General features: G+C 43.0%; 2 protein-coding genes across 6 annotated transcripts in view; both read left to right on the top strand.

The window, feature by feature from the left end:
• plcb1l (phospholipase C beta 1-like) overlaps positions 1-4554 on the top strand; it is a 125224-nt gene extending 120670 nt beyond the window's left edge. For both annotated transcript variants that reach the window (XM_075458782.1, XM_075458783.1), the window contains one exon: positions 2436-4554. In XM_075458782.1, coding sequence (XP_075314897.1) covers positions 2436-2660 — 225 coding nt within the window. In that variant the 3' untranslated portion in view covers positions 2661-4554. The remainder of the gene's footprint in view (positions 1-2435) is intronic.
• Positions 4555-6827: 2273 nt separating this feature from the next.
• Positions 6828-26480, top strand: part of plcb4b (phospholipase C, beta 4b) — a 57410-nt gene continuing 37757 nt past the window's right edge. For all 4 annotated transcript variants that reach the window (XR_012769031.1, XR_012769029.1, XM_075459881.1 and 1 more), the window contains exons 1-3: positions 6828-7075; positions 10710-10756; positions 23219-23285. The gene's annotated coding sequence lies outside the window, so the exon portion shown is untranslated. The remainder of the gene's footprint in view (positions 7076-10709; positions 10757-23218; positions 23286-26480) is intronic.

The following is a 26480-nucleotide window of genomic DNA, read 5'->3' as shown; positions in this document are numbered from 1 at the left end:
CAAAAAGCACTCCACTCATGATAGATTTTGTGATATTATGAACATTACATCATATGTGAACAAGCTTAAAACTCTGAGTAAGATTTTAAGTGCTTGTTCTCATCATTCAGCCTTTTTTAATCCTATTACACTGCAGAGTCATGGAAAGTCGATGCCCAGACATATGACAATTTAAATTCTGTCTAATTCATATTGTAACAAAGTATCAAAGTGCTGTGAGGCTAAGTGCTTTGTAACTGTTAGCATTTCTCATTTAACAATACAGATGGATGTGCCATCTCATAAACTTAACAAAAGAGGACTGCAAACTGAAGCCAAGAGCAGGATGGCAGTCCTTGACCTCCCCTGTATCACCTCTCCTTTCCTCTCAGTCAGTCTTTGAGGATCCTTGTTAATATTTATCAAATGATTTAGGGCTTTCTTTGCCAGCTGTGAACGCTGTCCTTTCTACATTGACTGGAGGCCACAGAACGTGTAGGTGAGGTCATCAAGTAAAATTCAGCTCGGTGCGTTGGCAGTTGAACTTCCTGCAGTTGCATACGCAGAGCGTTGTCAAAGTTTGCAAAGATTTATGACGCCAATATATCCGCTCTTAGTTTGTCCATCTTGCAGTTGAGACTGTTTGTGCTCACTGTTTAGTTAGCGGGTGGGTGAGAGCCGTTCGATACAGAGGCCTCTCAGAAAAGATATGGATCCTTTATGAGTACTGTGAGGACTTACAGGTATTTTTGATCCCTCATAATGCTGACGTGAGCTGCGAGACTTTGACACCATTCATCTTAGCAGCTTTTCTTTTTAATTACTGCCCTCCCTTGGGAGCCAGTCGGGTAGTTAAACAGAAATCAGCATTACAGCAATTATTGGCTCACAATGAAATGAATACAATCTTGTCATCTGTAATCATTGGGGGCGTCTATGCCTCGGAGAAAACAGATTCTCCATCCAATTTCTCAGTTTGGGAGGGAGTGTTTAGTATGAGGGTTCTGATGGGATCCCGTTCTACCTCAGTACACCAAGCTGCAGCACGACTACAGTCAGTGCAGATTGTCATTGTTTAAGGCCCCTTTCTGCGGTACCTAATATTCTGTATGCAATCTTTATGTTCACTCCGTTGTATTTTCAGAGAAACAGGCAGAATACCTCGAAATCTACTCTTTAGTTAACTGACGTGACAAAAACTCCTGCGGCTGCCTTAGCCCAGCACATACAGAAAAGTGTGTGCAGTGACTGTTCAATGCACTGTAAAGGCTGACTTCCTGCTCTAAACTGCTCTAATGGGGCCGTTGATACTGATAAACCCACAGAGAACTATTATGCAACTGTGCAGTTCCCCTTAGCTCCTTCAACTCATTGTTTTGGTTGGATGTCGCACAGCGTTACTGTGTGGCTGACACTCAGGGCTGTCATCGGCCTTATTTCTAGACAAACTGGGCTGCATCCCCAACTGAAAGCATCTTAACCAGTACCAAAGAGTTGTTGAAGAGTTGCTGTAACACAGCGGAACGTTTAGCTGTACGAAAGTTGATAAAAAAGTTCAAACACAAACAAAAAAGAGGGGAAGAAAGAGAATAAATCGATGTTACACTTCATCATATTTGGCAGGTCCAAATGAGTAACAAATGAATACTGGTTAAAGGATCTCTTGGTTTCCACCATTGCTACCATGTGAATAAATTACTTAAATTTTGTACAATATCCAAAGCGTACCCTGAAATGGATTGAATTTCATGCAGCTATTTGTTTTCATTCATGTCTGCATGATGTGAAAATATCAGCCTTTATCTGGTTAACTATCTGTTCAAAACATATCACCATACATGTCTCCATTTACAGGATTTACATTATAGTAACAAGGCACTGAAGTAGTAAAAGCAAGAGCCATTTTGATGAGAGAGTAGCATCAGAAATGAAAAGCGTGGCCTTTGCAAGCTATGTTGTCATTAAGACGAACGATCAGAGATCGTTAACCTCGTGTAGAGTGAAAGAATAACACAGCTGGTTCCGGTGTGTCAGACTGTCCGCCTTGTCAAATAGGGAACACGTGATCAGTCGCTTTATTTTCCTCTGGGTAATGCTTTTCTTTCCCAGCAGTCTGCTTTGACTAAGAGAAAAATAAACTTTTGAGCTGAAAAATGAACTGACTGCTTTTTTTTTTTTAAAAATCAACTTTTACGTAAACAAGAAAGTCAAGATGATGCAATTTCATGTACAGTCCAACAAATTTCGTACCAGTGTTTGCTGGCATGTTCTAATATGTTCAGTGTCCAGTGACTGCTGGACTAAAAAGTAGTTTTACGACTATACTGACATATCTTGACAAACAGTCTCAGATATATACTGTGTGAGGCATTCCGTATTGGGGAATTAATCTGCTAGTTGTATGATTTTCCCTTTCGTCAGAATTCCTTGCTGAAATGTGTTTTCTGACTCCGCAGCTCCAGAGTGATTTGGACCAGGAGTACCAGGACAAGTTTCGACGGCTGCCCATGGAGATCCAAGAGTTTGTTCAGGACAGCAGCAAGGCCAAGCCTAGCGATGACTTAGTCCATGGAAACCTTGTTGCCTCTTCAACAGCTGAGAAGCTCAACCACAAGGCGTCACAGTCCGAGGACGACACGGAGGAAGTCTCGTCAGAACGAGTCTACGACACGGCCCTTTAAGGATTTAACCTTTGCTTCACACTGGGACACGATGTGGTCAACATGGCTGTGACCAGAGATCTAGGATAAGACTGCCCCAACTATTGGTCCAATGTATCCGAAGGGAGGATTGGTTCCAAAGCTAAGCCCGAGTCGGTGAGTAGAGGTCCTCTCTGCGTAGAGTGGGTTCTCGTCCAGAGAACTGTTTCATGTAAATAGTCATTTTTGTGTATTTGTGTGTTACCTGTACGCTGTCGTCTCTTTCGGTACGGCCACAGAATGTGTGACACAACACTAACCATTTGCAGGAAATAACTTACTTGAACTATTGCACAGAGAGCAGTTTCTTTTTATTGTTTTTGTTATCAGGATGTTGTGGTGGTGAAAGAAATGTGCCGGGGTTCGAATCGTCTTACATTGGATTTTCAGTCAACTTGCACTGTAAAGAAATTTTTATATTCAACCTTTAAAGCTTCCATCTTTATAAGTTTGAATTCACCATTACATGGTTGCACTGAAGGCTCACTAAACATAACTGTGTAACCCTTATTCTAACCCAGAGGCACCGGTGGCTGCTGGGTTCCCCCATTTTGTCCTCACAGAACTAAAGCCTATGTGTTGCTGCTATGTTTTTCTTTCTTTTTTTTTTTTAAACCCATCATTTTAACCATTATTTGTTTCGTGGGATATTTTTGATATAGTAATATAATGATGTCCTCTGTCATTCTTTCTTTGTTTTGGCCAGTTTTTAACAAACTTCCATTGTTTGTGGGAAGAGGAAGAGAAGCATGTATTCGAACAACTGTAAATGTTACGGTAGCTGGGTAGCAGAGATGTTTATGATTGTTAATCTATTTTCTTTGGTACATTTTGACTAAACCTGCTAAACAGTTGACCCATTGTGGCTTGATACATCACTGTGGAATAAGTGGAGTGGCACTAAGTAACAACACACCCTGAGTTTTAAATCCCATAGTAGCTGCATTAAGGGAACAGGTTACTCTTTACCTTTGCCCCTTGAATTCAAACATTCAGTCCAGGACATTCAAACAGAGGAGGATCCTGTTGTAGTTTAAAGAGTTGGCCTTCCTCTTAGCAGGTTCACTATGTACCTACAGAGGAACGTGCACGCAGTTCCAATACTCAGAACAGACACTGCAGACCACAGAAAACATGGCACTATTCTTACTATTCACCCACTACTCGAAGCTACACTTTGAAGTGGGGAAACTGCGGTGAAATAGTTCAGTTGTTGTAACTATCCAAAACACCCAGATTACAGCCGCCTGGCACCAGCGTTCACTGCACCTCTTCCTCTTTAACATATGAAATGTGGCTGTTTCCACAACTTTAAGGAAGTACTTTTGACTTCCCAGCCGTTCAGTGCCATTTAACTCACGAGCGTACCGTGTGATATCAAATCGTAATTCACCAGATTTTCCTGAAAATAATGAACTGAAAGTGGAGGGTAACCTGACACGTTCGTCCAAACTCCATTTTAAAAAGATGACATTGCTGTGAGGGTCCTGTGCCTTTGAATGAGTTTGCCATGTTTGATGTTGAATGTGTGAAAATGCGCCACTGTTTAAATTGCCATTGTATTATATTCTATGATGCTGTCTGGTATTGAATAGACGTGTGCACTTTTTAGAGCAGTACCACTACTGAGTAACACTGAGCTTGTGAAGAGCAGTATTTGATAAGTGTCTCATAAGAAAAGAGAGAGATTTTTTTTCTTTTAATGTCTTGAGCCACTTTATTTAACAGTCCCTCTCTCATCAACTTAAGTGTATGCACTCTGGAACTGTAAATGTATGTATGACATGAAGGATAAAACATGAAGATGAGAAAAAAAAACATATAGTGTAAAGGGAACTTGCTTGTAACTAAAAATAAATGTGGCTATTATTGTACTTTGCTGGAATGGACTTGTGTGTCTTTTGATTTGTTTGATTTCATTTTGATTTTTCTATTTCATTTTTACAGTTTAAATACGTATTTCTATGTATGTGATCAATTCCCCAATTACATACATAACACACATAAGTTTACAGTTTTAGTTCTTATGTGTTGGTGGTTGTCTTCTCATGCCATGATACGACTTTAACCAGAGTTTACGCTGTCAACCCACAGTCAATATAAGGTAACAAAAGCTGTGTGAAAGTGGTGTGACAAAAATGTGTTGGGGACGACAGAATAGTGTGGCTACATTTCAAGAAAGCTGGTTGCTCATGAGGGATCGACAGCAAACAGCCCAGTTCCAGACTGTTTGGTAGGGTCCGTGCTGGGTGGCTGTGTGTATGATATGTGTGTCACATTCAAGGGTCGGAGGAAGCGGGGGACGGCCTTGACGGCCTATTTTAATATCACCAAGGTAACGATATCTCCAAAAACCGAGAAAAGAACACCTACATGATTGATGTCAAAGCAAAGAAATCATACAGACATTTCTGAATGATCTGTATTTACTCTTTTGTCAGTCACTATAGTAGCACATTTTTCATCCATAGGAGAGAAGAAACTTGTTACACACTGTATGAGTGTTGTTGCCTGCAGTCTTCCAGCTTGTGTCCATGTGCTTGTGTGGCAGCATTTTCATCAGCGTCCGAGTGTGCCTTGCTGCTGTGAGCGTGAGTTTTCCAGACTTCATAAACACTGTGTCCTTCTCAGTCACAGCTTCTCAGCAGAATCCCAACAGGCAACAGGAGATAAGACAAGCCTGGTCTCCCATGACAACCACTGCGACCATTCAGAGGCCTCTGTGCATGCCTGCAACTAGGAAGTGAGCTAATTAACCCTGGGTTCAGGACGGAAGGAGAGCGCCTTTTTAATAAGATTCTCTGGGTTATATAAACAGTGACGCCCCTCCAAACTCCCTGGAATATTATCGCCTTGTGTCTGTCCATCTGGTGTGGAGATGAAGAGGAGGAGGTATCCTGTAACTGGCCTTTAATGAAGCACACCAGGGCAGCAGAAGAGGGAGGACCGCAGGATGCTTCTTGGCAGGTACACTACGTACACACACCTACTTAGAAAGACACTCAAACACTCACATACTGTATGAGTTGTGTGCTTTCAGTTTTTGGATCCCTGAATCTAATCCTACCCCCTTTTTGCCTCAACTATCCTAATATAAACCTAATCCAACCTTAATCCCAAACTCAAGAATGTAATGTTTACGCCAACCTTAATCTAGGTGGGATGAGATTCTGATTGTTATTCTAATATTACCCCCGATCAAGCTGGACCATCAGATCATGTCCAGAAGGCTAAAAATGTCCCTTTAGAGAGATTATGAATGAAAGGTGCCCTCGTCTTCTTGTTGACAGTGAAAATAGCTGCTTGTGTGTCCTCTCTAGTGGACACCAAGAGCGCCCAGAGCCCAGCCTCAGGGCCCAGAGCCCAGCACAGCTCCACACACGACCTCTGCTTTAGGCGTTTTTGTACACAGAGATTCTGCATCACAAACGGGGAGGCTGGCGCTTGAAGAAGATGTTTTTTTGGTAAATGCATTGTGGGAATCGTCAAACCCATTTTTCCTCCCGGGCTTTTGTGCGAGTTTTGACCATTATATTCCACGTGCTATGATGAATTTCTGTCAGGAGACGTCTTCAATTTGGCACAATTTACCAAAGATAAGGATGCATATCTTTCAGCTCTGTCCTAAAATCCTATTACAGTAAAAAAAAAAAAACTGCATGACAGTAAAAAAAAAAAAAAAAAGGAAAAAAGTGCAAAAGATGACAAGAAGTAACCCTAGACAACAACAAATAAAGTGATGACACTGATGAATAACTTGAAACATGAGGAGCTTTGAATCGGCAGCATTTGCTGCAGTCAGTCACACAGTAGCTTCTTTAGGGCAAACAGGAGCACATTACATGGGGGAGGAGAGGGAGCCACTGTTTGTCTTTATCAACGCATGGCGGCTACAGTAGTCAGCTGTTAGAAAAGGGGGGAGGAGCTGGATGTGGTTCTGCTGGGTGACTCACTGTTCTGCCAACCCAAGGCACACTCATTCACTCATTTTGGCGCACGCTCATGAAGGCACACACCACGGAGTCTCGCGCGCGCACGAACACGACCGACCGCTCACGCGCAGGCACGTTCGGGGCTGGTGGTGGAGGTGGTGAGAAGGAGGAGGAGGAGAAGGAGAAGAAGGAGGAGGAGGAGGAGGAGGTCGGGTGGTGGCGGGGGGGACGCGCTGTCTATCTGAAGAGGGGCTCCTAATCAAAGCGCATCGGGGCCGTTCATTCTCCACTGGAGGGCGAGTGGTACAAGAGCACCGGGACACTCCGGCAGGAGGGAGACGGGACAGAGCAGCAGCTGGAAGATACACAGGCTGGGAGACGGACAGAAATCCTGACCCGGACTCTGCTTAGCATCATCTCTTTCCGCCGTCGGATTAAACCCGTCCTCGCCAACACCGGAATCACGTAAGAAACACACATAAAGCTTTCTGAAACGTCCCTTTTTAGCGGCTCATAGAATATTTAGAGTTAGGTGGTCGGCTGCTCTGTTAAACTGTGCTGAATTGAATCATGTGCCTTCAATTTCACCTTCATTTAAACTCCAACACTGAGGCTTCGAGAGCCTCACTCCAAATCCTGCTCGCATCATTCAGACATCAAACATCCTCCGTCTGCCTCACTCCGTCTCACTGTCACACGCACACACAGCTGGATACAGTAGCATTTGCTAGCTAGTTAGCCAGATGCATTGAAATGGACATTTAGCAAATTGATATCGAATTTACTCTGTCATTGCTCGGCGCTTTGGCTTCTCTTCCAGGTAAAAGCAACACGAGAGAGGGTCGCTGCGGCTTTAAAAGTAAATTAAATGCCGGGGTTATTGATGTTTTCCAACGGCTGGGAGGCTAGCCAGCGAAGCTAGCTGTAGCGGGACAGAGCAGAAGCCAGCCGGGCGATGACAAGCTCAGCGCACTATGCACAGTGGCTTTAATAGTCAACTGAGTAACGGACATACCCGAGCTTTGTGCATCTTAGGCATACACAGACATGTATCTTAGGCTTAACCGACCGCCAGAATCTGCCGTCTAATGACCTGTGACAGTTGTAATGAGATGTTAACGTGGTCTGTGGAATAGGTGGATCCAGGGGCTGCTTTTTGTGAGTGGGGTAGCTTAAGTGCGCCTGGAAGCTGCAACTGCCCGACACGCATCCCACACTGCAAGGTTCAGCCGTCGCTGCAACTGCGGAGCTCAAGTTTCTTAGCACGGAAAAAAAATAAAGGGGGAGACACAACAGGTGAATGTGGGTAAAACGTTCCTCAAATATCTTTCATTTAGCAAGTGACATATTTCCTGTCAAAAGTGCAGCTGTTCCCATTCATTTCCCTAACAAACCTTTTCATTTTGCTGACATGTTTGAGTTTTTTTTCTTTTTTCTTTCATGCATTTAGAAATGAAATCCTTTATCACTTGGGCCACAACTAACACCTCTTTAATGGCCTGCGGAATACATTCAGGGATATGTTCGTGAGCCTGATCTTTAGACAATTCGAGGATATTTGTAGTGATTTGCATAGATGTCCATTTGGCAACGTGAAGTAAAATAAGCACCTTGGTTTTTCTTTCCCCGACGACTATTCTGCTGTTCTAGTCACTTCAGTAAGGTTTTTGATTTTCTGGTTTCCCTTCGGTTGCTTCTGTCCACCTGCATCAAATGACCAATGAGAGCTCAACTTTCATGGCTTATTAACTGGAAGTTCTGAACCATTTTTTTAATCGAAGCACAGCATATTAAAGTGGCTCTCCTCACCGTCACTGGCACTGATGACACCTCCGTTTTGTTTGCACAGAGTCAGGCGGTGGTTTTCTATTTTCAAAACCTGTTTTAGTGCACGCATACACTTGTACAGGAATAACTTGTGGGTAACTCCTTCGGCCTATTTGCAGGGCAAATAGGCCATAATGCGTCATTTCACTTTGCTCTGTCTGTCCACGTATTATGACACATAAGCCATGTTTCCAGGCGGGACTCGTTTTTTTTTTATCCTGTACAAATTGCAGGGCAGGTGTGTTCGAGTCCCGCGTAAATTTGCCGTCCTCTTAACATGCGAGTGTGTCGTGCCTGTCGGAGAAAAGTCCCAGAAGGGATGTCTTCACGCCTCCTCCCAAACTGTGTCCTCTGCTTCCTGTGAAAAAAATCGCCTCTATCATGTAAAGGAAAGCGAATTCCCCTCTGGGTTATAGACATTGCCACATAAACGTTTCACTGGTGATTGCAGAGGCAAACATTACACTCTCGCACACAATAACAGTCCCTTACCTGTGGCTTAAACCCAGGCAATCTGAGGAATAGAGGTGGTCTAAGGAGCTTACAGGCTAACTGAGCATGTGCAGGTGTTTCATTGTTTGCTTTGCTTTGTGTAATTGTTGGTTGCCGCACAGTGTAAAACCATCTTGCCGTCTTCATATTTGGTTCAAATATGGCTGCACGATCAGGTCTTTAAACCCCGTAAATCTTGCAAATGCTGTACTGCAATCGAGATGATGAACGACCGTTATAATTCCTTTGTTTGATTTATAGATGCACTACATACGTAGAGCTATATACCCTCTGAGAATATAATCTGTGAGCACCCGCTTCCAAGCTTCTGGCCATTTGAAATGCACCCTCGGTCGAAATATTGTCCATCATACCCATCTGTTCCCACCTTGAAAGTGTGACCACATAAAAACGCTTGTCAGTTTTACACTGAACGGAAAGAAGGAAAAAAAACAATAAACCTATTGTGTCACGCTTGATCTGTACCCGAATGCATTGCGATGCTGGAAGCGGGGATGCAATCTAATCTTAAGAGTCGGACAGATTGAAGGTATGTTGAAGTTTATTGTTTGATATCACTGTTCATTTAGCCAGCCACACTATCTTTGCTGTGACTGAGAAGCAAACAATAAAACCTGAGTATGACTCAGATGAGAAGACGGTGTATAATAAAAAAGGAAGAGAGTAAACATCTGACAGTCCTGGCACGCACACGCTTGCAAGCCTAGGATAGCCTTTAAGGTTTCAACTCAATCAAATGTGATTGAGTTGTGCTTGCAGGTGTTGGCGTGCTCGGGCTTTGAAGTGTGTCTCAGACGTTGATGTTTTTTGGATTGTTCATTTCCTCCAGTGGTGAAAAATGCCTTTTTGTTCCGTGTGCTTTCCGACTGGTAAACTTTCCAACATTCTATTGATTTGCTTGACGGTTGGAGGTCTTTTCTAGTGGGACTTAAATTGGAATTCACTGCGTGCCGGTTCACTGTGCAGGGGGCTGGTGTGCTTTATCGCTCATTTCCTCTCCTACTCGCTTCCATTGTCCCTTTCATGTGATGGAGGGCCTGGTTCAGATTAGCTCACCTTTCTCCTCTTATATCACCGTCTTTTAATGGAGCTGATGGGTGTTTTGATTGCTGTGTGGTGTAGGCATGCATAATGATATTGGCATATCATTAGTGTCACCAGATAGAGACTTAGTTGAAGCAGGTTTCTCATGTGAATGTTTACATTTGAAATTCTATTAATATTTGATAAGAGTGCAATAAGTAATGTAATTAGTATAGTACAGGAGGCATATATGTATCAGTATAATTGTTTTGGAAATCAGCCTCTATCAGCTGGAAAATATCAGCGTATCAGATACTGGCAAAAATCTAAAAACGAGCATCCTTGGAGTTGTTTCTTTTCACAGCCGCCTTGACAAAGTTGTCGGTCGCCCCTTATGGAGTTTTTCTAACACCTTTGCCAAAAGATCTGCGAATGTGGAAGCTGCAACAGGCAGATGGAGTAAAAGGCCAACAGACGAGCCGCCTGGCTCACCAGTCGACACGCTCGGTGTTGTTGTAGTACGTCGAAAACATGTTGAATCACAGCGCTCGGCGCGTCTGCCCTTTGTGTTTTCTTTGGCAGGCGGAACAGTGGGACGCAGTATGCGCTACATCTCTTAGGTTCGATCACAGCTCCCGCTCCTCCCACGGTTTGACAAGGTTTCAGACCCTCAGCCAAATAAGTTCCTCCCCCCACCTTCTTACAGTCTTTCTCTCTGTTGTTTTTGTCTCTGCAGGCCAAGAGATGAACCTCTCCCGTTGAATCATTATTGATGCTGAACTGGTGAGTCCTCATCTTTATTTTCATTCAGCCCTGGTTAAAGGTGGGGTATGAGATCTTGGAAAAACGGTCCCTGCAAGCTATATTTTTGAAAATACACAACCTTGCCTCTCCCTTCAGCCCACCCCTCGAAAGAAACGCCTTCAAAACACATGAACAAGTCATGAGTCTGTGAACGCGCAGGGGGGAGGGGTGAGGGGGGCTGACGGTTGATTGGCATGTCAGAATCCAATAAAAGTAACTCTCATCATTACTTCTATTGGTCAGACATTTCCTCTTGCTACACCCTCTACAATAGACTAAAAAATATTAAAAAAAATTCCAAACATTCTATTTTAGTGGGTGCAATGGGGTCGTGAGGAGGTTTTCAGACAATATGATAAAAAATGCTCCAGAAAACATCTCATACCCCACCTTTAAGTTCTGCCTAACAGCACTCCTGGCTAATAACCATCTGGTAGCAATTGACGAAAAAGGCTCTTTTTCCCAGAACGTATTATAACACTGGCTACCTCTTCAATATTAGTTATTTCTTTCCAGACCATCTGGCTGATGATTGAGTATTAATAACCAAGACTCCATTAAATCAGTTAATTAAAATCTATACATAATGCAGCTGAAGCATACAACCTCATCCGGCCTCTAGGCCTAACTTGATAAGTTATGTAATCTCTGTCTCTCATTGTTTAATGCGTTTCTGGATAGAAAAGGGGGGGGGAAAAAAAAATAAAGACGCAAGAATCTGAGGAATGGGCCTTGTATCGCTGAATAGATCTCCACCCGCCTCTTCTCACTTTGTCTTTGCGGAGGCCTCGTTAGGGAGTACAAATGCTTTCAGCTGATCAGCATTTAACGAGATGCACTGAGAGCTGCGGACGACGCGCGTTTTATTGGATTCGTGCTGAATGATGGTTGACTCTTCGCACAATATTCATGCGAGTCTGCAGCTTCGGCCGATCCACCGCCAGACATCACTCATTGATAAATAGGTTGCGTGACTGCTGCTGCCGTACGCTCTCTCGTGCCAAGCCTGACAGAGTAATGAAGTTGAGATGTGATTGCTCTCTGTAATGTGTTCTGTATTAATGATGTAATCTGCATTAACGATGGGTGCTGTGAATGCCGCGCCCGATTACTTTTCAAATGCACCAAGCTTTTGTTTTGTTTTTTTACAGAGAAGACGTGACATTCTCGCTGTATTAGTTTCATAGCGAGCGGCCTATTATGATAATGCAACTTGGAGTAAAAATGAAAGCTTTTTTGCTAAAAGTTTAATGCTCTACCATCCTCGGCCTGGGCACAGTCAAGCATTAACAGGTTCCTCCTTTGCCCGTGCTCTGTCTCAACCAGATCTCATGAAATTCGTCTCCATAGCTTTTCCATCATTTTCCAAACGGACAGAAATGCAAATGGCTCCAAAAACACGTTGCTCTTCAAATGTCAGATCTCTCTCTAACGGAACGTGGAAGTGCTTTTCAGTGATCTTGTTTAGAATTCAAAGTCAAAGGATTGAGCTGTGGAGCAATGATGGGGAAAAAAATTAACCTGAGTAAGAAAGACTTGGTGTTTAGAACTCTCCTCTAATAACCTCTGCTTGTAACCTTTGGGTCGCCAACCAGTCGTAATGTGGGCCTGCGCCACAAAAAAATAAACACTCAACACGGAGATATGCACATTTCAGTCGAGCTATGGTTGCAGTTCGACTTGGTGAAGTATATCTGACACCTTGATGCTGCGTAATGTGGGGAAAAAGCATTCAAGACATTCTTGGTGGGAGATTATCGTACGCAGAGCTCAGTTCATCGCACACGCATTGTCTTCGAGTCGCTTGAATGGAGATTTTTGTCAGATGTCGCTGCGGTTATAGAATCATCTATTTCTATAGCTGTCTGCCAAAAGAAAAAACATTTGAACATGAGCAGCTTTATTGGGAATTCGGCTTCATCGATATATATATATACGCTTGTGCTTTATGGCGTTTGCAAAAAGATGCGAGAAGTTGAGCTGAGCGCACACGTGCAGAAGGGGTTAAACCCCCTAACTTCATCCTCTGCTTGTGTTACTCAAACTTTGAAAAACTTTGTTCTGTGTGATTTTGGTCAAACTAACATTTTTACATGCATTTCAAAATTCCAGTTTTGCACTTTTTTCCAGACATTTTGCTTTTCCTGGCTTCATGTAAGTGTGCTGACTGACACAAAAGCAGGTGAAATGGATCATCCCTCATCTTAATCGGCAGCAGTCGTGGTACTTTCCAAGACACAAGTCAAACATGGCTACTCGTATTTATTCAGAAGCTAATAAGCTTGATGATCTCTTCCAATTGATTTATTTATTTTTTTACCCAAATCCCCAATTTCTGCAAACAGGATTCTAACACCAAGTATATATCAAGCATGCGCGATTCTTATCTTTACATCACGGGTCCTGACAAAACACTCGTGGTGTCCCCCAGTTAGGGTCCCTTTTTAAAAAAAAAAATCACATTACCTCTAAAAGTCCCTTAATGATTGTGAAGATTAATATCTATACAGCAGAGGAAGCAACAGGCTGCAGTTATCGCAGTTCCTCTTTTTGTTCTGCCTCGGCTGCGTGGGATCTGTGAGGAAGGTTCGATGGTCATAATTCATTATTTCACTGTGTGTTTACTCCTCTTTGTATTAATGTGTGTCACCGTAGCTCAGGCAAAGACACTATGACATACAACAAAGTGAACTTGTCAGTTTTACCGTACAGAGGTCTGTCTTTCATATGAAAAAAAAAATGTGACAGAAAACATCCGGTCCCTTCAAGCGATGAAGATGCCAATGCTATCAGCCGCAGCAGTCACGCACCCGCAGAGTCAGCGCTCCTTCATTAGCATTTCAAATATTTGCATAGATCCAAGGCACTGAAACGCGGTCCCACCCCGACAGACCATGACATTCCCTGAAACTGTGGACGTGACGGTCACTCAAAGCTGCACCCAGGCGGAGGAGGTGTCGCCTTTAAAGGAACGCCGTGCCCCCCCCCCAGATGTGACCCCAGCTGGAGCAAGAGCACGCCTCTCGGTAGCGTTGTATTTCTTTTTAATCAAAACTGAAATAAGAGAGATGTTTTGAATATTTGTTATATTGTTAATAACGCTATTCACATTAAAATGAAAATGTCCCAGCCGAGCATTAGAGCCACTCTAACCAGAGTAGAGGTAAGCGTGGTCATTTTTTCCACACAAAGGAGGCATAACTAAAAGGGTCAATCAGCTTGTGAACTTGCACTGGCAAGTTTCTAAGGTACTAACACTGTCTCACCATGGATGTTTAGTTCCACCGGCCAATGACTCTGCTAAAAGGCTCAGTATCACTCTCTTTGAGCTTTGCACTGATAAGCCACTTCTCTCAGCCCCACTTAGCAGCCACAGCTTCAAATACAGCCGGTCAGAGCCTCAGCCATCACTGCTTCAGATTTGTGTAGATTGTAATGAGATTCAGCAGCCCTCTTTGCTGCTTCAAGACGGAGAGATCAGTGATCAGAGCGTGTGTCTTCACTACAAGGGTAAGTGTGGCTGGAGGGTGGATACAGTGACGGGGTATTCTCTGCAGACTCTCAACCGGCAGCAGAGACGGAGAGGAGGAGAGAAGGTGGCGAGTGGCGGACAGAAAGAGAGGGAAATGCTCACTGCTAAACTAACAGGTGGGAGCCGCAGCCATCAAGTCAATATTTACTCTTTCTTGATTAAAAAAAAAAAAGAAAAGAATTGGCATCGTTAGCCTCGCTGATTCAGGAGGAGGCAGCAGGAGTATCCCGGTTAGTGTGAAAGAGGCTTTGAGGAGTAAAAACAACACTTTGGTGATGAAGATTGGAGCTTGGCTACACGTGTGGGTCTAAAAATACAATGGAACTAGCCCACCCCTCTCCTTCGTTAAATGCACACACTCTTGCAATGTGCACATTCACTTTACCCATGGCTCAATCCACTTTGGGATTACATGTGAACGTAATTTGCACTTCCAATTAAACTGTCGACCTTTGCTCCAGAATGCAAAACTTGACTTTGTACCATCCTCTGCTGGATAGCTATTATTACACAGCCAATGATGGAGAGAAGAAGGCTTTACCAACACACCGGTTTGGATAATTGAAGTCAGCAAAATGATTACATCCGTTACACTGTCAGTGTTTGAGGTGGAAATTGAGAAAAATTTTAGAGGCAGATTTATGGATAACAGCTGTTTTCTGAATTGGTAGATCAGGACCTGAGCAGGACAAATGGTATACAGACGGTGAAAATGCAGAGAAATGTCACAGCTGGGACATAAAGAAATAGTTTCAGTGCACACCAGTGCAGGTGGTCTAAATGACCGTTTCCGGTGTTTAGTTAAAAAAAGAAGAAAAAAACTGCCGCAGTCATGTGTTTCTGGGGTGGCCAGACTCATTCACAACAAAATAAACCGTTAAATAATGAGTAAAGATGCTGAAAACGCAACAGAATATATTAGGCAAGGGTTAGCCTAAAGCTACTCTGCCGAGACTCTAACACAGCTCCAACACATGACTCGCCGGCCAGATCAGATGACTCGATAAACAGCAGGAATGTTGCTTCTTCCTCTTTCTGCAGTATTGTTCACGTCAGTTTAGGAAAGGAAGAAAGTGATGATGTGTGTGTCTTAGTGTTTATTAAGTCGTAGAGAATAGAACTTTGTTTAGATTATGGTTAGTGCCAGGGTTAAGGTAGTCAAGCTCTAGTTAGGTTTATGGTGGGTCTTTAGGAAATAACTGAGTTAGTGTAATTTCCTCTGAAATTATGGAAACATGAGTGTGTGTGTGTGTCAGCAGAGCATCTTTAATCAGCTCACTACAGTACAAGATAACAATTATGTAACACTTAACAGCTGAGGTTATCATTTAGCCTCCTCAGCGTAGTTGAAGTGCAGAGTACAGAGCACAATGCGGATGTCTTTATTTTATTATTGGCATCCATAATCTAATGGCCACGAGAGAAAGCCTAGTCCTATGCACATATCCCTGGGTGGAACGTCATCAAGTATTTAATGTGGACATCATTTATGTCTTTATTTGTTTTATCTCTTGACAGACAAAGTGGGTTTTAGTGCTGTTTTGTCAGCCTTTCTTCAGAATTAGGAGTGCAGGGTGAGAAGCTAACAAAGCCGGGAATAAACACACAGCACAACGGGCAATAGTTCCCTCACATGGAAGTCCGACCACTGCCAGATACTTGTCATGGCGCTCCATCCATGTTTCATAAACCACTTCTTGCATGTCATTAAACAAAGCTTGTAGGCTTAGGACAGAAATCCATTAGACCGCCCATCATAACAAACTGTGGAAGTAATGTAAAGTTTAGAAAAGTGTCACAATCAGAGTACATCACAAGAGGAGTGCCGTAAATCTTTCTTTGGAAAATGCTGGAAGACCGTTTTTTTTTTCTGAAGTGACACTTTGATATCACATGAAATCACATGCACTGATGTACTTTATCTCCACATTGTTCCCAACGTGTTTACGTAACTCAAAGGGCAGTTAGGCTTTTCTTTGCAAGCCATGCTTCTGACATGAAGATGATGTGCTGGACACCGTATCCGGTACATGTGACTAAAGGAAACCCAGCTGGCTCCTTATTAAGCCATAACGTGAAAGAATGCAGAATAATGAACGAAATAAATGTGAATGAAAGTTGTCCTGTGGACCAACACCAAACACAATAGTTTGTTTCACTCCAAAATGTTCTCTTAACAAAGGCTGTCTTTCTCGTCTCAAGTGGAACCAGACCCCTGCTGTTGGAGTTATTAGTTTTATCATCGGTTGAATTGCCTTAGTTTGACTTATAAACGAGAAGAAAAATGTGTATGAGTGCTTCGGTTGTAGTACAGGACAATGAAAAGAATTGTTGGAGAAAGCACCTCGGGCTTTGAATAAAAAGCCACTTTCAGACGTTGCACTTCATGATGTAAGTGTACAGGAACTTTTTTTTTTTTTTTTTTCATTGAATCAATTTCGGAACATCACATTGGATAAGGCTGTTAAAAAAAAATAAAGGGAAAAACTCCCAGTGACCACAATGCTGATGGATGTACTGACACCCGTGTTCACCGTTGGAACAGCAAATTCTGCAAGACGACAGCGAAAGCTCCACAAGCAGCCGATTAGTTAAATATACCACAGCACAACGACTGACAAACCACCTCATTGCCATTAAGTAGCGAGTCAGAAATAATAGAAATTGCAATCGGATTTCACGCCGCAGATGGTGTGACGAGGAGCGCAGATGGGTTACCTTGTTGAGGAGCTGAAATTGGACGTCTGCGAGTCTTAATCAAAGAGCTGACGTGTAAAACTAAGAAAAACCATCACGCGTTGTAACACAGGTGAAATCAGTCCATCTCTCTGTACAATTCATCGTCTGTTTCTTGAGGCACCCCGTGTTATTAATTGAGTGCTTTTAATGGAAACCAGCTGTTTACTAGTAACAGTAGTTGGCATTAGCAGTAGTTTAATACAGGTCTCATGCTGCAGTAAGCAATGGGGCAGTGAACATTCATGCACTGTTTGAACGTGCATACAGTGTTTCTTCTGCATCATTTGTGAATAAGTCATCTGTGAACTTCACAGGAATGCCTCCACCACCAACAATAAAAACACACATTTATGGAAAAGTAATGTATAAAAAAGAAATACAGTATAAAGGGGAGGGCTTCAGGTTCCCCCCCCCATCTGCTTCTCCCTTGATTTCCCCCCTCTACTTTTAAAAAGAACATCTAAACTTCCTGACATAGAAACTCGGGACTCTTCCAAACTGTGAAAGTGAAAATCTTCTGCATTTAATTGACACTGACCAGTTTGAGGTATTGAAACCGAACTAAATAAATAAATCTACCCTGTACTTTGGCGTAAAGTGTGTTTAGCTGCAGATTGGACCAGGGGAACCTGACTTTTTTTAGTCAACATTTTCAGCTTGTAACAGAATTTTAATCTTGGTGATTGGACGTTTCTTCAGCTCTTGGCAGTCCTCGCTAACAACAGTTTTCCTCGTACACACACTTGATTGAACAATGAATACTACAACACTGCATATGGGAGCATGAAAAACCTTTAGGATCGTAACGGGTATAAATCACAAACTACCACCAGCCCATGAGAGGTCTGAGCTCCTTCTCATGTTTCCCTATACGATAGTTTTCCCAGCTCAGTGCAGGTCTCTAGTGGGGCCACGCTCCCTTTCATGCACCACATGCTATATGGCATGTGAATTACTGCTCCATCTGCAGTGATCATGTCCTGTTTGTGCTGAACTATAATGGAATATTTATGGAACACAGACGGGCTAAATGTAATTTTCTCAGGCAGATAGATGAATCCAGAGATGCAGATTAAAGGTCCAAAAGTAACAATAGAGTGGTGTTTGAAGCTTTTTGAAAAGACTTCATCCCTGCAGAATTTCATGTCATACCAGTGCAAATTATGCTGTATAATAGCCACAAGTATTAGCTGGGGTTGAGTGGCTTCCTGTTATTGGTCCCTGCTAATGTAATCCACTAATTATCCAGCATAATGGTGGAAAGGGAAAAGTGCTCTCCCTGTGTGTACGTGCTGAGAGACCCAGACCTAATTTTGCCCTTGTTAAAGACAGTCGTCCATCATTCTCCGGGGCAGATGTAGTGATGTTCTCTCTGCTGTTTCTCTGTGACTCAGAGGCATGAAAAAAAGAAAAAAGAAAAGTCCCTCTCACCTTTTCTCTCTGCCTGGATTTTACTCTCTTGGCTGCCTCTCTTGGGGCCTTAGGGAGCTGGCTCCTGACAGCATCACACAAAAAAGATAAAATTGAAAAGTGAAAGTGTATGTGAAATGTTTTGGTGCCTTCTCTCTTTGTCTGACTGCCTTTCTCTCTTTCTCTATTATTCTCTCTCCTTTTGTCTCTATCTCTATTTCAATTTCACCCACGTTCTACTTTCTCAAGATGTTCATTCCATTCAGGGCTGTGAGGTGGTTCGAGATTTTGATCACGAATCCGTCTCAAACTATCCGTTTTTGGCTAAGCCACAGTCGCTAGGACCAGTCGGGCTTCCTTTAAAACAGAAAAGTTCTTCTTTTTTTATGTCTTTTTATTTTAATCCTTCCTTTTCCATACCCGCTTTAACCTATTCAGGGTTAAGATTTCATCCAAGTCTGGTACTGGATGCTTTACGAACAAATAAAGTCCAAAAGCAGTGGTCTAATTCCTATTTAAAAATCTTCCGTATGTCCCTGGTTAGTCCCAATTGTGAAATTTTAGCTAATATATTAAACTGTCACACACAAAAAAAATGCCTATTAATGATTTACACATACAGATGTTCTTTATTAATCCGATGAGGAATTCTTGTCCACCAGCACTCCGTTAGAGATATGCACACAAAAATAGAAAGATGGTATACAGAATCATAAATCGAAATGGAAAACCTAAAATGGTAAATACTTTTTGTTTTTGTTTAAACATTTAGGAGAATATGCCGTCACTTGGAGTTGGGCACAGCCTCTGGTGTTTCGTGTGGTGACTTTTCTCAGCACCAACTCTGGAATCGAAGAAGGAAGTTGGCGCCGTCACCGCGACGTGTTGTTGTCGTGCTGTTTTCATGCTTTGGTTGTATGCAGATTACACAGATGACACAAGATTATTTGTTAGCGTCGTAGATATAAAATGATTTATTCGGCGCTCCCTTTGCTATCAAGCTCTTTCCCCAGTTTCAGTCATACTCCTAACAAAAGTGGTATCCCTTTACGTGCTCTTGTAGTAGAAGTTGCCACACATCAAATTTCATTCTCTTACTTCGTCCTTTCAGTGCGCCGGTTTGTTCCGAGTTTCATCTCTTAGTTTCCAGTCATGGTTACCCCACGTCAACCCTCTCGGAGACCCCCGCTGCCCGGTGGGACACAGCTGCATGATGAACGGGGAGGGAGGGCTTTTCTCATAGCTCTCCTCCGGTCACAGAGTGGATGTTGTTTGATGTCCCTTCACAGAGACTCTCAGAAGAGCAATATTGAAGATGAACACAGCTGACATCGGGGACAAAATGAGCGTGTCCTCTCGGTGCCCTGACAGGTGCTGTTCGTGGCAGCGAAGCAGCCAACAGTGAGGCCAACAGAGAGCTGCGCGTCAGGCTTTGGGTTGGGTCGGTTTCCTGAGGCGGCAACATATGCTGTTAGCACTTGGAACTGCCTTACTTTTCACTTCTAAACCATCTTATATATGACATTTAGGTGGCCGTCGCTCTTCTAGTCACTGAAAACATATTCAAGTTTGTTTTGAAATGGCGGTAGGCAGCCTTATAACTACCGTAATATTGTTACACTTTTAAAACATGTAATCAGCGTCTTCATGGCTGTGGTATATGTGGACATTAGTGTGCGTCATGTTATGGTTTTTTTATGTTAAGATTAGACTAATTCGGGTAACACGGGGAATGCTATTTCCTCTGCAATGTCACATCTTGTCATACCTGTGGAAACGTGTGGTTGGCTGTGTTAACAGTGCTGTCCTTTTAATCAGCACCCCTGTGTGTTTCCCCCTGCTGAGCTGTCATGTGTTGAGTGATGATGGCAGACCTGCCACTGTTTCCACCATCTAAATCCTGCAACAGGCAGGAGGGAGATTACCAGCCTCTTACCTGTTGCCCTAATCAAAAGGATTATTACAGCACTGCTGGAGGTTGCTGGGAATAGCACCTTCTAAAAGTACAACAATAGTCTAACACACACACACACACACACGGGACGAAGGGAACATATTCTATCAAGTTGCTCAAGTTCATATCCATCTTTTGCATGATATTGTGTGAATGATATTAGCTGTAGCGCTCAGAGTTTCCATGGCAGTGCTGCTAGGCATAAATGATGTACTGCATATAAAAGATGTACGTAGTCACCGTGACATCACCCAGTCAGACTGGGGGGCTACTATTTAAAGATGTACAGTTTGGCTGTATATTTATCTATATATATATCTATATATATATAGATGTTTTGGGTTTTTTCAGATCTATAAATGAATGAAAGTTTGCTGTTGAGACCAAAAGTATTGTACTTCCTGACAGTAAACTTGATTATTTTTGCTTTAAATTTGGGGCATTTTAAAAAGCGGGGGCTCTGTGGGGATCGATATGCTTTTAGTGTCAGCCTTAGTCCATTTGAGTACTAGTTAGGTGGCTGCTTGCCAAACAGTTTGCCACATTTCTGTGTTGAAAGTGAACAAAATGTACTTTTGAAATAAGCTAGTTTCAAGTGTGTCATATCCATCTTTTGCATGATATTGTGTGAACGATATTAGCTGTGGCGCTCAGAGTTTCCATGGCAGTGCTGCTAGGCATAAATGATGTACTGCATATAAAAGATGTACGTAGTCACCGTGACATCACCCAGTCAGACTGGGGGGCTACTATTTAAAGATGTACAGTTTGGCTGTATATTTATCAGGAGCAGGATCGGGTTGTCCACTGACCGGTGATCCAGTGGCTTGGTCCCCAGGCAACCAAAGCATTGCTCGTGTTCAATAAAAGTTCTGTTTGAATGCGGTTTTTGTGTGACGGTTACGGAAAAGCAGCATTTTTCACCTTCCTACAAATAGAAAAGAAACTATGGGATATAGGTCATAACGTGGCCACTTAGCAGCATCTGAAAATCAACCATTTTCTCAGTTTTTCATTTTCATTTTTTTTCAATTTCTTATTGGCCACGTTTATCATGTCGAATTGCTCAGCAGACCATAAATATAGGTCTCTGTATAAGTGACATGGCTTCCCTTTTTTGGTGCCGAGTGCACCCACCCACCCTTTCCCCCGGCTGTGGAGGCCTGTGAACGGCTCCCGTCCAGTGGGGCCGTTTGACATGGAGCGTATTTGATCCACATAAGCTGCCACTGTGGGAGAGGCCCATCTGCACGAAGAGGAGATGCAGAGAGACAGGAGGCAGACGGCACGCAAGACAGAAAAGATGGGGCATGATCAGACAAAAATAGTTTAATATGAACTTTTAGGATTGTTTAGATTAATTCCATGGGTTCCCTTATTATCTGTTCTGTGTTGTATTCCATAACAAGTCAGTTGGGGGGTTTTTGGGAGTTTTTTTTTTTTTTTGTAGTTTACATGATTGAATTACAGAGCATTTCCATCCATAATTCTGTTTGGGATTATATTACACATAACCTGATTTTAAAAAAGCAAGGACCCCCCCCTCCTTTGGATTACTTTCAGAAGTTCCTCTCATCGCTTTGCCTCAACAATAAAAACAATATGCCGCCAATCTAAACACGCTACACCCTGGCAGGGGATGACCTTTAGCTTTTAGGAAGGACCGAATGCATGTGAGATTCAGATTCATACATGATGGAAGGCTCTGCAACATGAGTCACGGAGAATCACTGATATAGATCCTGTTTAAACCACGGGGAGGATCCTCTTTTCAGTGTCATTTAAGCGATTTGATGTCTGTATTTGTTGCAGCTGTGAATCTGTCCAATTGACATTAAATTGCATTAAAATGAGGAAGTGCTGTATTCCCACTCAGTGAGTCGACGTTGCTGCTTTGTTTTGCTCAACAGTTGATAAATCTCTTTCTCTCCTTCTGCCAAGCAGAACAAAAGGACCAGTCACGGGATTCTTTTTTTTTTTTTCCTTTTTTATTTTTACTGGGCTCCCTGAAAAATTCAACTGTAATAAACAATCATAATCCCCAACATAAAAAACAATTGGCAGTACAGCAACTTTTCTTCACTGGGTTGTTTAAATCTCTCCGGCGCTGTCTACACTTATCTGGCAGAGTTTATCTTGCGAAGTGCTTGTATAAAGAAACCATTACTGCCCTGTTCCTGTCCTGCTCTGGGCAAAGAGAGACGGAGCTGTGATGATGAGTTGAGGAGAGACACATGACGAATAAAAGTCTCTGCAAAGTGCAGAAGATGATAAGGGATTTGTGTCACCTTCTGTGCAGATATAATGGCGTAAGGGAATGATGTCTTCCCTTCTCTACTTTAGTTCCTGTTTTGCCTCGTCACGTTGTCCGTCTGTCTTTCCTTTACATTTGCTTTTAGTGCTCCTAACAGAGCCTCATATACCTGCTACTCAAAGCCATGGCAGAGCTCACGCGGACGTTGGGGAAGTTTGTCTAATTTGCCAGCTCGTTTCCACCCCTGTTTGACGAAGGCAGAGGCAGCGTCCTATTAAAAGTTTATTTGGCAGAAGCCAGAGGATTGATTAAAATTCTGCTCTCATCAAATAGGATAATGAGAATGACTTGAAGCGAGTGATTACACCCCGGTAAGTGTTGTGCGTGCTCATGCTTGTGTGTGTTTGCGTTGTCAGTCTCCCGAGGGCATCGCGAGCATCTGTAAGTGCACGCAATGAAGCTTAATCAGGATTTTTAGCGCATCAAATGTCTGCAAATGATTCTTAACAGATTCCATTTTTTTCTTTCTCTTCCTTTTTCTCTTTTCTTTAGAGTGGGCCAGTGTGATCTTCCAGTGTTTCCCCTCCCCTCAGTATTCTGTCCCTCTGTGTGTCACCTGGTAAGTACGCTCAGATTCACCTCCCACATCAGGCACACAGGCTTTCAGTGTTTTTCAATCCTTTACGTAATCATCAGCTCTCTGCCTGGCTTGAGCAACAAATTGCTGTCACCTTTACAGAATACCCCAGAATTTCAAGTTAATGTACAAGGAAGGCCATTGTGTTAAGTTGGCAGTGTTTATAACACATGACATAAGGAATAAGCACCATTCAGACTGAAATGTTTGTATGGCATGCATAGCGTATTTATATGTATACCAAGATTTGATCAGGGAAAAAAAGAATGAATAAAATAAAAGCTACAGACATGCAACCTCTTACAGTTCGAAGGACATGGCATATTTACAACATATCATTATTTGACAAAAACTCAGCCAAAATGCAGAAGCAGTGTGTGAAGTCGACCTTACTGTTTCCAAAGGAAAAAAGAGGCTAAGTAGCAGCCAGGTGCCGTTAATCAAATGCACTTGATTAAATGGTAATCAGCAAGTGTGAGCACCTCTGTTAAAGCAGATGTTTATGCAGTTTGTTGGTCTGGAGGACTCAGGTGTGTTAAAAAAAACAACACTTAGGAGCAATGATCTAAGAGAGGCAGTTGTTGACAGCGATCCCAGGCACTGCAGCAAATCTACAACAGAACGGCTGGAACAGAAAAGAATCAAGGTGTCGCGATGATGCAGTCAGTGTGGACCTGACTGAAATGCTGTGGTGGGACCTTAAGAGAGCTGTGTATACACATACTTTCCTTTCCACATGACTGCATTTTCTGTGGATTGTGTAAGTCCTTTTTTTTGATCCTGGAAAGAGTTTGATGTTTCCGAGTGACCACAGAGCTGCTTCACAAATCACATTATAGCACAACAGCCGTTTTGTTTTGTTTTTCTCAAAAAACATCTGTGAAGCACCTGGTTGTCCGGCCAAACAAGAGATGGCACCTTATCTGTTGCCCCCCCCAAGGTAGATCTTGGATATGAGTGACAAAAAAAAAAAAAAGCTTCATGTCAAATGCTGATGTATGCTAATATATTTTTGTAACAAGTGACTCACTTTGCTGAATCTCACTGTTGCAACAAACTATAAGACATTACACTATGTCTTGAGTTAGTGATGTTGCCAAGCATATTAGACGGACAGATTGCTGTAAAACTCAGTGTAAGTAGATATTGGCTGAGGAATTGCAATTGCAATTGCTTAGGAAAGCAGCGGCACAGGGCAGCTTTAATGTCTAACTCCTGCTATCTTTCATCGACAGTTACGGGGCCTGTTAAGTCTAATAAAGGGACGTGGTAGATCTGTTTTTAAGGGTGTGTGTGTGTGTGTGTGTGTGTCTGTGTGTCGCCGGGGCTTTTAATGATAAGGATTGGCAGTCTGTGTTTAGAGATGTGTGTGTTTTGGTCATGTCTGAGGGGGCGGCAGGACTGGGTGGGTCCCCATGAGTCCCCGTGCTGCTATAAATACACTCTGGGATCCCATTCAGTCGCTTAATTTGTGAGTGCATCTTCGTGACGCCGCTGCAGCCAGGCAAGCTAGAGGCTATTACTGGCCAGCGGGGTTGCTATGGAAACCAGTGGTGTCAGAGGGGAGCACAACATCTGCGGGGCGTTTTGTTTGTCAAGACAGGTTTTCCTCTTTCTGTCTCGTGTTTTTCTATTTCTCTGCCAGCGTAGTTCGCAAAAAAAAACTCTCCAGTCTTGTGCCATTAGTATTGTAAACATGGAACTCATGGAAAATCTTTTCTTTTTTTTTTCGGTCAATGCAACAGCTGCCGTTGCTCAATCACGCTCACTGTGGACCCTCAGGGTGTCAGTCAGCAGGGACTCGGGGACTCTTTTCACTGGGTTTACGCCAGTGGAAAGCTCGCATTCTGGGGAAGCATTTAACCCCTGGCCCTTCCTGCTCCTTGTCTCCACAGCTCCCTGCTCTATATGGACATGTTCTATTTTCCACAGCTCCTTTCTGCTGGCTGCCTTATCCGCTACTCAGCAGGGCACAAATTCTCTCTTGATAGGTACTTATTTGGGCAACGGGAGAACTCATATTTTTGAGCAACCCCCACTCTCCTCTTCTGTCCTCCTACTGTCCAGTTTTTTTTTTTTTTGTCTCAAACCCTCAACCCTCTTATTTGTTACACGTTTTCTTTTGCTAAGGTTTTTCTCCCTCTGGAGCCCTTTCAGGAGGAAAGCAGTAGGAGAGTGGTTGGAGAGGCACATCTAAGGCAAGCGTTGGAGATGTGACACAGCTTTCCCCCCAAATTTAAGTCTGTCTTTTAAGTATCCATTCATTTGGAGCGCTTTAATCCCCTTAAGGTTTTGTCTCCGGCTCCATATGGGGTTGTTTTGCAGCAACCAGCACAAACAGGTTTTCATGTTTATTAAGTCTCTCAATTCCGGCCCTCAGGACCCACTGCCCTGCATGTTTTTCGATGTTTCCCTCCTCCAGCACACCTGATTCAAATGATCAACTCGTTATCAGGCTCTGCAGTGGCCTGATCAGGAGCCATTCATTTGAATCAGGTGTGCTGGAGGAGGGAAACTTCGAAAACATGCAGGGCAGTGGGTCCCGAGGAAACACTGTATTAAGAAGTCCAGAAGGCTTGAGGTTAGTTTATCTTTCATATATGTTGGATGAAATTCAGAGGCTTTGTAGACACTTATCATAGGTCAGCAAGATTAATTTGTGCACATGTGTACTTTTGACCATATTTGGTGACACCTGGCCTTTCAGAGGCCCACTGCGGCGCATGTGTAACTGGGCAAAACGCACCTTTGATCCCCTAATCCAGTCTAAATGAGAATGTCATTGCACAGCGGTGCACAGTGTAGTGCCGCTCTGAGTCTGTGATGTAACGTAGTCATTTCGGAATAATTTGATATTTTCACTCTGCAGGCATCCCTCTGCAAAGGCCAGTTGAGTTACCTAATGTCATCCAGAATTGAACAGGCTTTCACAACTTGTCCTGCATCTACCTTCATCACCTCAGGCAAAACATCAATCCATTTATGCCCGGATTAAACTAAGCATTGAGTTAAACTCTGCTTGTGTCCTCACATGCTTCCAGCAGTGTTATATTTTAGAGTTATTAGACCCCAAAGTGTCTCCTCTGTGTCAACTTTTTCTGTTGAGAGCTGTCACAGCTCCCGCAGCATGTCATTCTGTCTAGGACATTTTTAGATTGTCTTTTTTTCCGCACGACT

Source organism: Odontesthes bonariensis, chromosome 24 (assembly GCF_027942865.1).
Source record: "Odontesthes bonariensis isolate fOdoBon6 chromosome 24, fOdoBon6.hap1, whole genome shotgun sequence".
Lineage (NCBI taxonomy): Eukaryota > Metazoa > Chordata > Actinopteri > Atheriniformes > Atherinopsidae > Odontesthes > Odontesthes bonariensis.
Note: the sequence above shows the minus strand (reverse complement) of the source record. Positions and strands in the feature narration are given on the sequence as shown.